Below are 17,749 nucleotides of genomic sequence, written 5' to 3' on the forward strand. Positions count from 1 at the left end.
ACTACTATAAACTGAAAAAGTCCTTGTGTTATTTCAAATTCTTCATTTTAAAGAATGTATTTCTATTCTGCTGTGTTAGGCAGAATAATTTCAGATGTAAATATCATGTAATAGTGTTTTGTTTATTTACAGGGAAAAATACATTTATTTTTGTCAGGTCCTACACTTGGGTCAAAACAATGTCATTCAGCACTACTGACTTAAGGATGAGTGGCTGGAAAGCTGCTCAGCAGAAAAGGACTTGGGGCTGCTGGTCAACAGCAGCTGAACATGAGCCAGCAGTGCCCAGGTGGCCAAAAAAGCCAGTGGCATCCTGGTCTGTATCAGCAATAGGACCAGGACAGTGATTGTCCCACTGTTATTGGCACTGGTGAGGCCACACATTAAATACCATGTTCAGTTTTGGGCCTCGACAGGGAAACCACTGAGAAGCTAAGGCATGTCCAGAGAAGGAGCTGGTAAAAGGTCTGGAGCACAAGTCTTACAAGTAGCATCTGAGGGAATAGGGGTTCCTGGAAAAAGGAGGCTCAGGGGTTCCTTATTGCACTCTACAACGTACCTGAAAGGCGGTTGCTGTGAGGAAGGGATTGGTCTCTTTCCACAATGACAAGCGACAGGACAAGAGGCAGTGGCCTCAGGTTGCACCAGGGGAGATTTAGATCAAGTATTAGGAAAAAAATTCTTCACTGAAAGAGTGGTCAAGTGCTCAAATAAGCTACCCAGGTGAGTGATGGAATCATCTTCCCTGGAAGTGTTCAAAAGGTGTGTGGATGTGGCTTTTGGAGATATGGTTTAGTGGTGAACAGAGTGGTGCTGGGTTAATGATTGGACTCAATAGTTTTAGAGATCTTTTCCAACCTTAGTGATTCTGTATTTCCATCAACTTGAACACAGGCTAATGAAAAAAACACCTAAACAATCAACAGCAAGACACAGCTATAAAGTTCTCTTTGCTTCCTTCCCCTTCCAAATAAAGAATTTATGCTAAGAAATTAATGCGTATTACAGTTAGCTGACAGCATGAGATTATTTGATGTTAACATACAGTCTTGGAAAGAGTGAAACATAATATCTGTTCCTTCCAAACTTGTAATTTCCAAAGCAGCAATAAAACAAGAGTAACTGTCAGTTTAATCAATATTATGTGCAGGATGACAAATGTTTTGCAATTTCATTTCAGTCTGAAATTTGTCTTTTGGGATTTACACAGTAGATTAATGTATTTTCAGCATTCATTTAATAGTTTTTTTAAGTGTTTTATGAAACAACTTAATGTGACAAGTTTTCATCAGCCTTATATCTTGACAATAACTTAAAATATAAATACAGTGGTTTTACATTATAATATATAACATTATTTTGTTGGAAAGAATGTGGAAATTCCATTGTTAATGGTTAGACATCTTTGTGTGAATCATTCTATTTTGTGAAATATTGTGGAGTGCAAAAATTTCAGTCATCTAGAAGAGGGCCTGTATTAATTGACTTCATACCATAATACGGATTCTTCAGCATTTATCTGGATTTAATAATGTGGTTGAAGGTTGTAATTGCTGTCAGAAAGTGATTACAATATGAGTTTCTTCAAACTTGCTTGTAGCCTGGAAGTCTTTGGAAGTCCCCTTTCAGCTGAAATGTAGTTCTTTCCCAGAACCATGTTTGTTTTTTAATGTTTGTCTAATTTGAAATATATTCTCTTCTTCCATACTAAAATTCTCAGGAGTGCTTCAGTTTATGCTGGATGCTAGTTGAAAGGTGAATCAGAGTTCAACAGTGAAAAAGAGAGTATCTGAGAAAATTATTCAGGCACATAACTCTGGAATTTCCTGAACTTTATTTTCTGTACAATGGGCTTTTTGTTTTTTGGAATGTTCTTGGCAGATATATTATCTTTCAATACAGTGATTTACTATAATTTAACCAGAAATGCTAACATTTTCATATGCCTCTGATATGGTATTTTAAATATTTGGGTTCAGTTAAAATCACTGCTGTATAAGAAATTCTAATATAAAGTACCATTTGTAAATATTTCACTCCTCAAACAAAACTTAAACATTCTCCAGAAACATCATGCATGACATGACAAAAGACACGTAGGCTTTGAGATGCATAATGAAGATAGAAGAAACAGTGTTGTTGCAAATCTTTGTACTGTGGAAAGGAGAGTCATAGAGAAATGCATTTTTCTTCTATGATCTCGCAATTACCAATGGCTGCATTTTTTATTTTAATGGCTACCTGTTTTAATTCAAGTTTGGAGACCAGGAATAAAAAAATATTTCACTCTAGTGCTCTGAATCCAATTACCTTTTGAAATATTATCTTAATTACAGTATTTATTAATCATTTATGAACGTAGGTGCTTTTTTTTATAGACATGATCTTCCATATGCCTTCAGCCCTTGCTTTGTGCTGTATTCCATCACATTTCAAGGCTAAGTAGAGTCAGGATAAGTCAGCGAATGATTATGAGATTACAAGTATATTTTTAGGTGTTACCACAAGGAATGTTAATGATTAAGTATCTTGTTTTCACTCCTGAATGTTACAACAGTTTCAGGACTGAATGAACTGTAAAAGCAAGGCCATAACCACTCAGCCCCTTTGAGTTATTAAAGACCTAAGAGATTATTTTGAGGCTTTTAAGTTTTGGTGTTAATGGGCTCATTAATCAGACTGAGAAATTCATCGTAAGAACCAGTACGTATGAGTAGAAGACAGACAAGTTCAAATGGGATATTAGACACACATTTTAACGTTCAGAATGATTGCTTCTGAAAGCTACTGTGAAGGCGGCAAATTATCCATCCCCGCATGTCTTTCAGTTGATGCCTTTATAGGAAGCAATCTTCAGTGAATCAGATGTTATTAGGCTCAACAGGAGGGTAACTGGGTTGAAACAAAACTGAAAGGGATTCCAAGGCAGTTTCCTGCTTTGAGAACATTTTCAACACAAAGCTGAAAGGAATGGCTGATACTTTAGAGAGCTGTGCAGCCCTTCAGAAGGACCTGGACAGGTTGGAGAGAGGAACTGTCTGAAATTCAAGACAGGCAAAATAGGGTCCTGCACCTGGGGAGTAATAACCCTGTGCACCAGCACAGGCTGGGGACTGACCTGCTGGAAAACAGCTCACAGGCCATGAAAAGGACCTGGGGGTCCTGATGGACAACAAGCCATCCATGAGCTGGCAGTGAGCTCTTGTTGCCAAGAAGGCCAACAGAATCCTGGGATGCATTAGGAAGAGCATTGCCAGCAGGTTGAGGGAGGTGATCTGCCCCTCTACTCACTGCTGGTAAAGCCACAACTGGAGTGCTGTCTCCAGTTCTAAGCTTCTCATTACAAGAGAGATGTAGAGCTCCAGGAGTAAGTCCAATGTAGGGCTATGAAAATGATGAACATCTCTTGTATGAGAAAAGGCTGAGGGACTGTTTAGCTAGACCGTTCAGCTTTGAGAAGAGACAGCTGAGAGGGAACCTCTTCAATGTATATATGGGAAGGGAGAGTGTCTAGGTGATGGTGTCAAACAACAGGACAAAAGGCAATGGACAGAAACTGATTAGCAAGAAGTTCCCTGAATATGAGGAAGAACTTCCTTACTGTGCAGGTGACCACACTTTGGAACAGTTGTCCAGAGAGCTTATGGAGTCTCCCTCACTGAAGATTTTTAAGAACCATATGGACACAATCCTGTGGAATGTGCTCTAGGATTACCCTGTTTGAGCAGGCAAATTGGACTAGGTGACCTTTCCAACCTTCTCCAAAACTTTCCAACCTTCTCTTTTGTAAACTTCATTCTGAGTACTTAAACAGCCATGTTCCCATCCTATCCACTGGAAATCTGTTCCAGAGCTTAATGTTTTAACAGGAAGAAATACTTATTTTCTGATTTCCAGTTTTCTTTTAATCAGATTTGATTTATATGAGTTTCCTGTTAGACTTGTTACCCTCCATTTTCTTTGTTCTCCTCTTCTGTACCTGTAATCATTGTAAATGAGAGAGAGGCACCATTGGGACATAAATGTGCTCACCTTTACATAAATCAACATTATCATGAATTAACATGTTATCAACATTTTTCTCATACTGAGTCCAAAACACAGCATTGCACCATCTATTAAGATGAAAATGAGCTCTATCACAGCCAAAAGCAGTACAGTAGGAAAGAAGGAATAGTTGTGCTAGGAGAGTAAGGAAGTGAGATTGTCATGGTGACTACTTTCCTGAAGTGTTATAATTTACACCCAGAAAATTGTCATTCTGTTATCTACGTGAGAAGGGTTGCATTCCTGCTGTGGAAACAGCACAATTTAAACAGCTGGGGCAGCTCATATTTTCCATACTTGGGAAGTGCTAAGGGTAAATCTTAGGCAAGTAACAGCAAATCCAGACAATCACCAGAGTCAGTACCAGTATGTATCCACACTTATACAATACTTCACCATTGTGACAATTTGCACTGTGATTCTGTAGTTTTGCTACTTGCAGCCTTTTAAATCCAAAGTGCCTCTGGATGATTCACAGTACTGATCTCTTCCGCAATTTACTTGAAATTGTGCTGTAAACCTTTCCAATGACAAATATATCAACCTGGGCCAATTCAAATCAAGAACAGAATCACAGAATATGTCAAGTTGAAAGGGGCCAACAAGGATCATTGAGTCCAATTCCCGTCCCTGTACAGAACAATCCCCAAGAGTCCCACCATGTGCTTGAGAGTGTTGTTCAAATTCTTCTTGAACTCTCTCAGGTTTGGTGTTGTGACCCGTTCCCTGGGGAGTCTGTTCCAGTGCCCAATCACCCTCTGGGTGAAGAACTTTCTCCTAGTATACAACCTAAACCTCCCCTGGCACAATTTCTAGCCATTCCCTCAGGTCATGTCACTGGCCACCACAGAACAGAGGTCAGTGTCTGCCCCTCCTCTTCCCCTTGTGAGGAAGCTGCAGACTGCAGGGAGGTCTTCTGCTGGCTGAACAAACCAAGTGACCTCAGAGACTGCTCATATGGTTTCCCCTCAAGGCCCTTCACCATCTTCATTACCCTCCTTTGGATGCTCTCTAACAGCTTCATGTCCTTCTTGCATTGTGGCACCCAAAGCTGCCCCCAGCACTCGAGGTGAGGCTGTCCCAGTGCAGAGCAGAGCAGGACAATCCTCTCCTTTGCCTAGCTGGTGATGCTGTGTCTGATGCTTCCCTGGACAGAGTTGGCCCTCCTGGCTTCTGGAGCACTGCTGACTCACATTCAATCTGTCACTGACCAGGACAACCAGGTCCCTTTCCTTTGTGCTGGTTTCCAGCATCTCATTCCCCAGTCTGTCCATACATCCAGGTGTCCCATCCCAGGTGCAGATTCTGGCACTTTCCTTTGCTGAACTTCACATTATTGATGATTGCCCAGTCTTCTGATTTGTTGAGCTTTCTCTGCAGGGCCTCCTTGCCTTTGAGGGAGTCAACAGCTCCTCCCAGTTTTGTTTCATCTGCAAACTTGTCCAGTGTCCCTTCCAGTCCTGTATCCAAGTCATTTATGAAGAAGTTGAAGAGCACAAGGTCTAAGATGGAGCCTTATGGAATCCCAGTAGAAACAGTTCATCAGTCTCATGTCAAAGATGGAATCTTTTTAAGTCAGCTCCTGGACCTATTCCATGAAGTTCTTATCCAGGTTTTTAGGAATCTTCTTGTCTGGATTGTACCAGCTATGTGATGCTCCCAGTTAATTCTGGCAAGCTGAAGTCTAGGGCAGTTGACTTGGAAATGTCCCTTAAGTCCTTAAAGGATAATCCATTGCCATCCTCATCCTGGCTAGGAGGTCTATGATAGACTCCCATGGTGACATCTGCATTTTTTGTTTGCCCCTTGGTTCTTACCCAGAGGCTTTCAACTGTGCCATTTCCAGCTGAGATCTCCATACATCCTAACCCTTCTATGATATACAGTTGTGCCTCCTTCTCCACCTCTTGCTCTGGCTACCCATCTTGAAGAACCTGTAACCATCCAACAGGGCACTCCAGTCACAGCACTCATCCCACCAGGTTTCACTTATGCAATGATGTCAAATCCCTGGGACTGGGCCAAAAGTGTCAGTAGACCCATCAGATGTCAGTAGACCAAGTGCTGAGTAGATCATCCCAGGGTCAACAGCCCCCAGATTTTTCTGCTTGCACCAACCTCAGAGGCATGCATTGACCTGATGGATTGGCCTATTCCTTTCAATACCTTTTAGGTCCCCAAGTGGTGCTCCCTCATTCTACTAACTTTATTTTGGGAAGGTAAACAAGCATTAATAAAGACCCCCAAAGAAGGGACAGGAAAAAAAAGGAAGAAAAAAAGAAAAATTGAGTAATTAATAATGATAGAACTGGTTTACAGGTTGCTAGTTTTGTTTTTCCTAGATACCACGGTAGGAAGAAAATGTAATGCATACATGGAGGCTTAATGCCAAGAAGCTCCAGGGTTTGTAGGATGTAGGACCTTCCAGAACGGTACTGGAAGATTGTTTCAATGGTGGGGGAACAATACATGTCACATGTCCACATGTCACACCCATCATGTCTGTTTTGAGTACAATTTCAGGCTTCTTGGATCTTGTTAGATGTGAAAAAGAATATGTATAGGATGTGAGACAAGATCTTTCAGCAATGCAGGAAAAAAAATATTAATCATTCTGACATAGCTTGAAAGTTTTAGCCAGTTTATCATGATAACCTGGCATATCAGCAGATGTCTGTGAGCAACTTGGATCATGAAATCCCAGAGTACCACATCATCTTGACAATGAATTGGACTATAGTATGGCTAATTCTGCAGGCCCATATCCTGAAACTAAATTATTATTATTTTAAAATTAATTTTAAAGTTGCAAGTAAAAAAAGATAATATTTAGATTGTGAAAGTCTGACTTAGTCATCTAGAAGTCTCTACTAAGATTTCAGTATGCTGTGTGAGCTGGTACCCATAGTCACAGTCTCTTCTATCCTTAACCTGCTGGCTGCTCTCCCCAAAAAGAGAGTTGCTTATCTCTTTTCCCACTGACAAAGTTCAGAGGAGCATACACATATATATGTAGGATCTCTTTCCACTGTCCTTGGAACACCCTAGCCTTTGAACCCCTATTGTAATGATATAAGGCTGGTATCTGGTGCCGGAAGAAACATAGCTCTTTGGATTTCATAGGTCAGATGGAGCTCACTCTCAGATAAAATCTGAAATTTGGTTATAGATTCAGGATCCCAGGTTCAGGTTTCCAGATAGAATTTGGGATTTGGCTAGAAAACCAGACCATAAGCATATTAATAAATACTGGTCCTTTGTCTAATGGGAGTTCATGAACCTGAAAAGCCTGTTCTCTTAAGGAAAGAAGTTGCACAATGCAACAGTTTTTGCAAAAAGGATGTAGTCTTCTAACATTACACAGCTGATATGGAAAACCAGACATAAAAACAAGAGGACTGAATTCAATGTACAGAGCAGCAATAATTCCTGAATGAAATGGTTTGGGAAGTGACCAAAACCAAAATTTGCTTTCATGTCTTTAGCACTTCAGAAAGTGCACTACCAATATGATTTAATATGAAAATCAAATGCACTATTTATTCATTTATTTAAATGTTCTCATGAAAACTTAAGTTCTAGACTAAAAGTAGTATGAGCTTAAAATATTATGGACATTAGTGAAAGCCCAGTAATTGGATATCTTTGTTTTTTGCATTAGTTTATGTGCTTTTAATTTTTTAATTGTTAAGGTCACAGCATCCAAATCACAAAAATATAAAACATTTTAAATAAGACACCTACATTCAAAACAAAAAAACTGCTAAGCATTTTACTTCCTTGGCAAATCTGATGGAGGAGGTTCTGAATACCAGTCTCAGAATATGATATTTTTTGTCAACATATGAAATTATTTAGTATTTTTCAGGTTCTTCATTATAACGGATACATGCTGATTAGTGAATTCAAGGACATAAACATCAATGAGACCTAACTTTTGCAAGATAATTTGATTTCATGTGAAATAACAGTCCTTCCAAGTCAAGATTTGAAAAAAAAACCCACCTAATTCAATTGTGTTGGTGACATTATAAAAATATATGGTATTTAATTCTGTTTGCTAATAGTTTAATTTTATTAGAGCCTCTATGTTCCTGTGATGCACAATCTACTAGATACTCGGGCGATTGTTTATCTACCTTTAAATATAGAAATGTTTTCTTTACACAGCACTGCTGTTCTAGTACTTTATGCTTATTTAATTCTAACCCTGTGTACTGCTGGAAAGGTTTAAAAGTAAAAGAGCTCTGCCATGGAAATGACATAACCCTCTGCAGTAGTTACTGCATGATCATTTTTGAGAAAGTGGAAGAGCAAGTGGCACAGCAGGTTGAGAGACTTTTATGCTTTCTACTTCAAGTTACATTTTCTGGATGAAAAGCAAAAATCCACTTAATTAAAAGGCTACATGAATGACAGATGCAGAAGAGGCTCAGTTGATCTTATGAGACTTATAAGACCGTGAAGACCAGATCTACAAAACCTCTAAAGTATCAGTCAAAAACTACAGGTCCTGAGTCTCATACAACTCTGCCACATAATCCTTGGCATGCTTTAAGGTTCACGACCCTTGTTCTCATAATAAAGGTTTGTGTGCCCATGAGTATCTAGGCATTCCTGCAAGCTCTTCACTAGGACAGGATGAGATGAAATGGTCTCAACTCATGTCGAGGGAAATTGACTTTGGGTATTAGGAAAAATTTCTTCACTGAAAAGATGGTCAAAGTGTGGAATCACCATCCGTGGAAGTATTCAAAAACCATCCAGATGCGGGTCATAGTTTAGTGGCAAAAATGGCAGTGTTAGGTTAATAGTTGAACTCGATGATCTTAAGTCCTTTCCAGCCTAAACGATTCTATGATTCTGTAACTGCAGAGCTCAATTCCTATCTTGCACCTTAATTTCAGGAGATTTTAAAATTTATTTAATGTATCCTGAAAAGATGTCACAGACATCTGTTGTATCCTGTTCCCTAAAGTGCAAAAATGAAGACTAGTCACATTTAAAAAAAAAAAAAAAAAGGTGGATATTCTTCCACAATAAGCATATGAGAAATTATTTCTGTTATGGTAAAACAGCTATCCATTGAAATATGCTTTGCTGCTCCAAATGAAATTAACATCAATAAATTAAAATGTTATCGAGCAAAATTTAACATGCATTAGTCAGTTCAGGAAATGCTAATGAGTTGAAGAAGAGTTTTTACCTCTGAAGATTAAAAACCTGGATTTTAAGTATATAATCAGAATTATATCTATGACATATCTACATTATATATATTTATATATGTGATATATTTATAATATACATATAGCGTATAATATAAATAATATAAATTTGTTATTTTCTACAATACTCATGCCTAAGGAACATGAAATTAAAGGAAGACCAGATGTTTAGAAGAGATTTGAGCTCATATGTTTTGTCTGAAAATGATTATACTTTCAGTCAATGGTAAATTAGTACAGGGGCTGGAATAAGTACTCCTTAAGCATATATCCAAATGAAAAGACAATTAAAGATGCCAAAAAAATCTTAATCAAACCTAAAATTATTGTTCTGAACTTAGAGCTCCTGCTTTGAATGTTGTTCTTTATTAATTAAGTTCTATGAGTTCATGAAATGTGTTCCACCATCACAATGCTTCTCTATAATATTAGGTCTTTGGATTAATATGCTATTTCAAAGTTCGATGTTGGTTCCTATTAAGAAGTAGAGTTATATTTTTTTCATAATGGGATTTAATGTCATTTTTACCAGACTTAATTAAACTTTGTCTTATAAATCATTTTATTGAGAAGTGCAATGAAATTTTCTGAGTTTTATGACTTTTTAATTAAAATAAATTAAGCCAGCTTGTGGTTAAGTGCCTGCCTGCAAAATAGTTCCCTTACATTTCCAAGCTATTCTACAATGTTCTAGACACACAATTTAAACTTTTTCAGGAGGTAATGGATTAAAATCTCATTCCATAAAAATTACATTTTTAGGAACCTATTGACATTTAATCCAGCAATTTTAAAAATAACTGAGTCATCTTTTGATCCAATTATCAATTATGTTAAGGTAACTTAACAGCATAGTTAATATAGTCCATGACCGACCATATATACACCTCTGATTTTGTGTTGTGTAGGCATCCTGTTTTGGGTGTACAAGTAGAGTTAAAAAGTAACTCATTGAAAGTTAAGTTTTACATATCAAAGCATTCACATTCATAATAATAATCACTTATTTACTTTATCTGTAATTACATTACACATTTCAAGGAACTTCTGTCTCATGATTTTGTCATGTCTATGTCTGCATTATTGACTTCTAATGCCTTATAAAAAATAGACAGTTAATTTTTAATAAATATATTTAAGCAGTAAATTTCAAAAAATATGGAGTTGGAGAATTGAAATAAGAGTTTGCTTCTATTGCATGGGGCAGGGCAGGAGAGCATGTGACATACTAGAGCCAGACTATAATTCTGGTGTTGTAAGTCTTGCACTGTTTTTTCCTGTATTTGTTATAAAGTCTCAGCAATACTGTGTTACTTTTATTTCAGTTTCCAATGGCCAGTCATTCTGTCCCCTGGCCCAGACCCACAAGTAATTTTAGACAGCATTGATTTGGATTTTGATATGCTAAGAACTGAACTGAGTGGGTGTAACAGTGGAATTATCCACTTCCCTCAGCTTTGATGTTTTTACACTTAAGTCCTTGACTGATGTTTTGTTTGTCATTCCTTCCCCACTTCTCATCTTATACTCACAGTCTATCCAAAACAGCATAATGAAATTCATTATTATTTTTCATCTATTAGATGTTGTAACTTAGTGATCCCTCTATTATGTTTTACATTTTTCGTTTATATAAAAATTGGGGGGGTTTTCTTCCTGTGCCTCCTGTCTTCAACTGCTCTACTTTCTTCTCTAAAATTGTCTATGAATCAAGAATATGAGAACACATTTACAATTTCTCCACACAGATGAAGCACCCTAAAAGAAATGTTTGGAAAAAAATATCTGCAGAACTGTGATTCTACTGTGTTGTGTTTATGTAGAGCAGGTAGTTTAGGTAGTGCTTGATTCAGTCCTTAGGATTCAGACAACTAAATGCAACATTTATATTTTAGTTTATATTTATTATATAGTTTATAGGGGGGTTAGTTGTTTTTTTCAATGTTGTTGGGGTTTTTTTTAATTTTTAGTTATTTCTCTTCTTATTTATCCTGGTTCTGTCCAGGACAGGATTAATCTTTTGCAGTATCCAGGAAGGCGCATGGCTAGGACATAGAGTTTATTCTGTAAGACCTAAAGTCATTCTCTGGAGTTGGGGGGGGGGGTGGAGGGGGGGAGGTCTCTTTCAAAGAGAAGGGATTCCTTCCAGTTGAGTAAATGTGACAGAGGGATCCCTCTGGTATTGTTTCTTTTGGAAGGGGGGTGTGGGGGCTGTGCTTCTGTGTGAATTGTTTCCTTTCTTGTACCCTCTGTCATTAGCACTGTTGCTGTTACTGTTTGTTTCCTTATCTCATTGCTGTTTTCAGTAAATTGTGCACCGCGGCAGACCTCGTTCTTGAGGTTTCTGGTTCCTGCTGCCTCCCCAGAGCGAGAAACCTCAATGTTGATCTTCCCCTCAGTCTTGAAATATGTACAGACAGAAATCTAGATATTCATAATACAACTGCATATGACTGTCAAGTTATTTAAGAAATAGGTCAGACAGTGAAAAAATCCAGGAAAATGTAGTTTATAAAAGTTTCAAACAATAAATGCCTTTACTAATTCTGACAATTTTAAATTACAATATTACCATATAATCCTCGTATTGTTTTTGAATACATTTATATATGAATTGCAGCTATAACTGTTGAACTCTAATCGTTTATGTTTTGTTTTTCTCATGAGCTGCAAGAGTATGGCAGAGCATATCCATATCTCGGTATGGCAGATATTGACTAATCCTATGGCTTATTAGCTTTAACAGTTATTTTTATTTTCTTGCAGTATTACTGAACCTGAAATATTTTTTCCTTCTCAGGAGAATATAATGGAAGTTATAAGAAATCAAGAATTTTTACTTCTACCAGCTGAAGAACTCCATAAACTTCTTGCCAGTGATGATGTGAATGTTCCTGATGAGGAGACCATTTTCCATGCCTTAATGATGTGGGTGAAGTACGATATGCAGAGGCGATGCAATGACCTAAGTATGCTGCTTGCTTATATCAGATTACCACTCCTTCCACCTCAGGTATTTTTAAAATTATGTAATCATCATCATCAACAACAAGAACACCATTGTTATTGTCTTCTTGTGAAAACTCTTATCCCTTTATAATCTACGTCTTCTGAATACTCTTTGTGTTTAAAAGCAAAACTATTCAGAATCAGAAAAAATGAGTGGAACTATATTCTTGTGAGCATCACAAAATGTAAGAAGCAAACACATCAGCTTGTAGCATGGACGGCTGAGATTGGACATTGGCTTAGGGGGAATCACTTGGAATGCAGTGAACAAATGCAGCAGTATTTCAAAGGCTAAGTGATCTTCTTCATTAAAGGTTTTTGTGAATTAGCTAGACCAGATCAATAAATCCATTTGTTGCAGAAGCCCTGATTTGAATGGGTTGACCTAGTTGACCACTGGAGGTCATTTGGATCTCCCTTCCTATGAATGCTTCTATGAATCTGTGATACTGGCTTCAGCTCCATTTTTTTTTCCCAAAGAACTAAATAGCATTTTTTCCCCATAATTCCTTGCAATCAATCATTATCCTTTCACTTAGTGTACTGGGTCTGGCTAGAGTGGAGTTAATTTTCTTTATGGCAGACCATAAAGTGCTGTGGTTTGCACTTATGGATAAAACAGGAGGTGAGAGTAACCCATGTTCTTGTTCACAGTTCTTGGGGTAGATTAGAGTGAAAACAACACTGGATGACTGATACTTGTAAACATACACATGTAAGCTTTATTGTAGAACAATTTGGTTGCACAGGAAAATGGATATGTAGCTACTTTGGTTATTATTATCTATAGTAAAATGTAATGCTGTGGATCATGGGACAATTCCTGAGTGTTTGACACCTTCTAAGGTACAGCTGCCTATTTCAACAATGAAGTTGAGTCCCTTATGACCCATTATGGCCCATCAGCAAACATGGATACCTTCAGGCTGTGTGAATGTCCTGGTACTTCCCAGAAGGGGATTTATCACAGCTGAGTCACTTAAAAAAGGACAAACTCCCTGAGGTGTTGGCTGTGCTTGCCCTCTGCACCTGGGAGGTTACTTTGCACACCAGCAGCTTGTCCCTCTTTGAGCCACCAGTATTCCAGTCTCTCTTCCAGTATGACTTATGGCTACATTCTTCATCCCAGACCTGGGATGATGAGACAGTCATGTCTCCTTTATCATATCTCAAGTTCCCCTCACAGTCCAAGTTGTAGTTAGTAGGGATATTTGGGGAGGGGTGGGTTTCAATGGTTGCAGATAAACAGCTGCATCTTCACAGTTTGCTACAGTGGGCCAAAGTCCTCCAATGGTTTTAGCAATGTTTAAGCCATTAATGATTTCAGTCTCTTACAGTATGCTGGTAACTCACATGTTTTGGCTATTGCTGAGCTGTGCTTATGTAGCAAGGAGATAGGTGACTAGTGAGTTGGGTACATGGAAAAAAGTTCAAAAACTGTTTATAAGGAGTTTTGGAAATAAATCTTTTACACTGATATACTGGTGATTCTCTTGAACTTCCTGTTCTATTTATACTGGAAATTAAGTCTTGTACAGTGGTGCTGGACTATAATTGAGAACTGCATCATAAATATATCAACTATAATGTTAAAAAAGCAAGGTCTTTTTCAAAATTAGAATTAGGATATAACAAAATTTCAGAAAAAAAATATTGAGAGCTGAAAGTGAAATTTTACTTTTTATTACTGAAAGGGGATTTTTTTCCTGCAGTTGTTTATACTTAAATGTATATCAAATAAAACCCTCTATCATTTTCATTGCACTGATAATTAACTGAAGAGGTCTCTGAAAAGAAGCATGGTCAAAATTAGCAGCTAATCATTGGACCTTTGGAAAAAAAAATATTTATATTCCTTACTTTTAAATTCCTTGAAAAAGATGAAGTCATAGACTACAAAGATAATTAGAAGATCGGAAAGATTGTTCTGAGATCTGCTTAAAATGAAGGTGTAAATTTATAGCCCAAATTTTCACAATACCTCATTTCTCACTCAAGGTGCAGTAATTCTATTGCCAATATAGTCAGACTTAAATAGTACAATATCAAACAATATATTTCATAATCCAGTAGAAGAATTTAGGAGAAGACAAGGCAGTATTAACATGTTTAAAGGAAACTATCATGAAGCTGAAAATGAAATAATAAAACTTGCAATGTTGCCATAGAGCCTTTTGCTTCTTTGATTTGCCTGAAACTGTCTTCTAAATTAAGCAGTTTATATTTCTTCATTCATGTCAAAAAAGAAAGATTGGTGGCTTGGCCAATATAAGAAATTATTTCACATTATAATAGGTAATAATATAGGTAATAGGTGAACTCCTTTCAATAGTGGTTCCAGATATTTTATGTTGATCCATACAAAAACCATATCTTAATTTATGCTCATTTTCATTCTTAAGGCATTTGAGGAGAGTAAAATTTGGTGGCACCCTTGAACCTTGTAAAGGCTGAAGTATTTTAGACTATGTACTTGTATTGTTAATTTACAAACTTATCATAAATATTTTTCCTTATGACTTTTAATAACATTTTTTACAGGGAGTAAGTTAACAAGAAAATTAAGAAACAAGCAAAAACTATATTTAAGATGACCTTTTGCAGTTGTTCAAAAAGTATAAGAAGCCACTTTTGTTGCTAAATGTGCCACTGTTCTCAATTTTCAGCAGTATTTTTGAATTAATTTTAAATAAAACCCTTTTAATGTTAAAAAGCCCCAATAAAATTAGTACACATGAAAAAAACAGAAACACAACAGACAGTTCATATACAAGTGTGTGTGTGTATATATGTATTTTTTTAACATGATATGATAAACATGTACGTAACTGCAGAATCAAAATGACAGAGTGCCTGAGGTTGGAAGGGACCTCTGAATAACCTCTGGTCCAACACGTGCTCAGGCAGAGATAACCTGGAGCCATTTGCACAGGACTGGGTCTAAACAGTTTTAAATATATCCAATAATTCTGCCAGTGCTTAGTTACCCTAATAGTATTAAAGTTTTTCCTGATGTTCAGAGGAAACTTCCTGTGTTCCAGTTTGTGCCCATTGACTCTGGTCCTCTGGGCACCACTGAAAAGAGCCTGGATCTCTCTTTTATGGCCCTTCAGGTATTTATGAACATTAGTAAGATTTCCCAGAGGCTCCTCTTTTCTGGGATAAACTGACCCAGCTCTCTCAGCCTTTCCTCATAGGAGAAGTTCTGCTCTCCCTTCATCATCTTCATGAGCCTTCACTGTATTCTCTACAGTATGTTCATGTCTCTCTTGTGCTGAAGAGTCTAGAACTGGACACAGCTCTCCTGGTTTGACCTCACCGGTGGTGAGACTAGGGGACCAATCACTGTCCTCGACTTACTGACAGTACTTACCCCCTCGTCTAATGCAGCTCCAGATATCACCTGCCTTCTTTGAGGCAAGGGCACAATGCTGGCTCCTGTTCTGCCAAGCTACTTTCCAGCTGGGTGGTCCCCAGCATTTCACATACAGTTACATGTGGGCATACATGTAAACATGTAAATTTGTTTAATTCTTTTATGCAGAATGTAGTTAGGAACCTTTTCCTTAGAAGTGAAAATCTAAAGTTGAGGAAATGTATCCATTAAGGTGTGATTAGAATAGCTTAAGGTGTTCTGACCTAGTTCCATGGTGACACATGATATAGTGATTGCCATTCCCACCCCTCAGGGAGCAAAACAGTTCATTTAAATCCTCACTAATTGTATACAGACAAAGGTCTAACCTTGTCTGCCACTGAAGCTGAAACTGAAACATTCATTTCTGGCCATGAAGGCAAAGGGAGTAGAAGAGATTATGTCTATTCCACTGAATTGTCCTTATTTTTGTCTCCACCTTTCCCAAAACAGAACAGTTTATTCTATGTTTATATCTTGTATTCCCTGACTCAAGCTGTACTGTGAAACATTCAATGCAATGCAGCAGCATATTTGAGCCCCTGCCTATTTTGATTACTAATGATGTAATCATGTTTACTAAGACGAAAAGCTAGCTTCTGCTGTCTGTCTGTACACAGTGTAAGGTATCTGTTAATGTTCATGCTACAGCACAGCCAAGAATGTGTGCAGCTTCTGTTGGGCGAAACATTATTTTTATGGTGCTTTTTAAGAGTGTGAGAAGTTGCTAATGATACTTGGTCTACTGAAGGAATTTACAAACAAGAGTTAAAATTTAACACGGTACTGAGTACCTAGAATAGCATGACAGTAAAGATGAGTATGTTATACCATTTTAGTGTTTTTCAGCAAAGATGTGCATGATAAAAAGAGCACAAATATTTCCTTGTAGAAATGTTTAAGTTAAAGCTAACTTGTATTTCACCAGTATGCTGGGTTTATAAAGGCTGTTATTTCCAACTGCTTGTAACAGTAGATCACTGGTTAACTAGGAAAGTTAAAAAATGGCATAGAGTAAAGTAGAGATATTATTGTCTTTTCCTCTGCTACACTTTTAATAATATCACTTTCAGAGGCTTGCAAATCACATCAGTAGGATAATGCACAGTCTTTCAGTATTAAATACACTGTGACTCAGATCCAGTGAATCTGTTATAGGCATCTAAATTAGATTTCTTGCCCAGGAGCAGAAACAATGCAGTCCTTATAAAATGAAGTACTTAAGTACCGTGTAAGCCACTGGAGAGAAGGTGAACAAGTCCACATGAGTTCTCTTTTTATTTATACAGAGGTGCTGTAGGCAACCTGTTGGAAGCACTGAGCCTCTAAATCCCTAGAATTCACCCATTACATCTGACTATACATGATCTTAATCATGTATATGAATTTGTATGTAATAATTGAGTAGAAGGCCTTTAAATCTAAGCTTAGATAACTGGCATGATGAGGTAAACTTGTAAATTCTTTCCACAGCTCAGCTGGCATTTGACAAAGAGGTATTTCTTTGTACTACTAAAAACCCCAGTTAACCAGGCAGTTGTCCGACAGGTTCATTAAGTTCTGACCTTTTCAATATATATTGAGGTAGAGGAAACAACTGAAGGTTTCTTTGCTTAGCAAAAATGGAGGGTATCATTCTATGTCAGTCAGTGTTTAAATTTGTCCTTGAGAGCATCGTGATTGATAATATGAGAAGCTTTTTCAGTTCTCTGTCTCTAGCATCACTAAACAAGAGCAGCTGATAACAACTCACACCCGAGGAGAGTTCTAGGCTTTTACGAGTGGCTCCTACCTACTGGTCTGGGGTAAATCCTAAGTATGTGTGTACAGTCAGTTATCCTCTACAACATTTTGTGAATTCTTTCAATCATTTTTTCAATAATTGCATGTCAGGGGATTAGCACTTGAGCCTGAAAAGACTGAAGGTATGATTCAGTTTCTTATTCACCTATGTGTCACATCAGCTGGATTTCTAACCTCTCCCTATAGGCAATGAAGATCTAGTGCACTTCCCAGCACACAGGAACAAACTTGTGTGCTGATTTGAGAA

General features: G+C 37.5%; 1 protein-coding gene across 1 annotated transcript in view; it reads left to right on the plus strand.

Annotated features, from left to right (window-relative positions):
- KLHL1 (kelch like family member 1) overlaps positions 1 to 17,749 on the plus strand; it is a 192,374-nt gene that overhangs the window by 113,746 nt on the left and 60,879 nt on the right. Inside the window, exon 5 of the mRNA XM_085058588.1 lies at positions 12,076 to 12,288. Coding sequence (XP_084914714.1) covers positions 12,076 to 12,288 — 213 coding nt within the window. The remainder of the gene's footprint in view (positions 1 to 12,075; positions 12,289 to 17,749) is intronic.

Source organism: Lichenostomus cassidix, chromosome 1, assembly GCF_008360975.1.
Source record: "Lichenostomus cassidix isolate B80296 chromosome 1, HeHo_3.0, whole genome shotgun sequence".
Classification (NCBI taxonomy): domain Eukaryota; kingdom Metazoa; phylum Chordata; class Aves; order Passeriformes; family Meliphagidae; genus Lichenostomus; species Lichenostomus cassidix.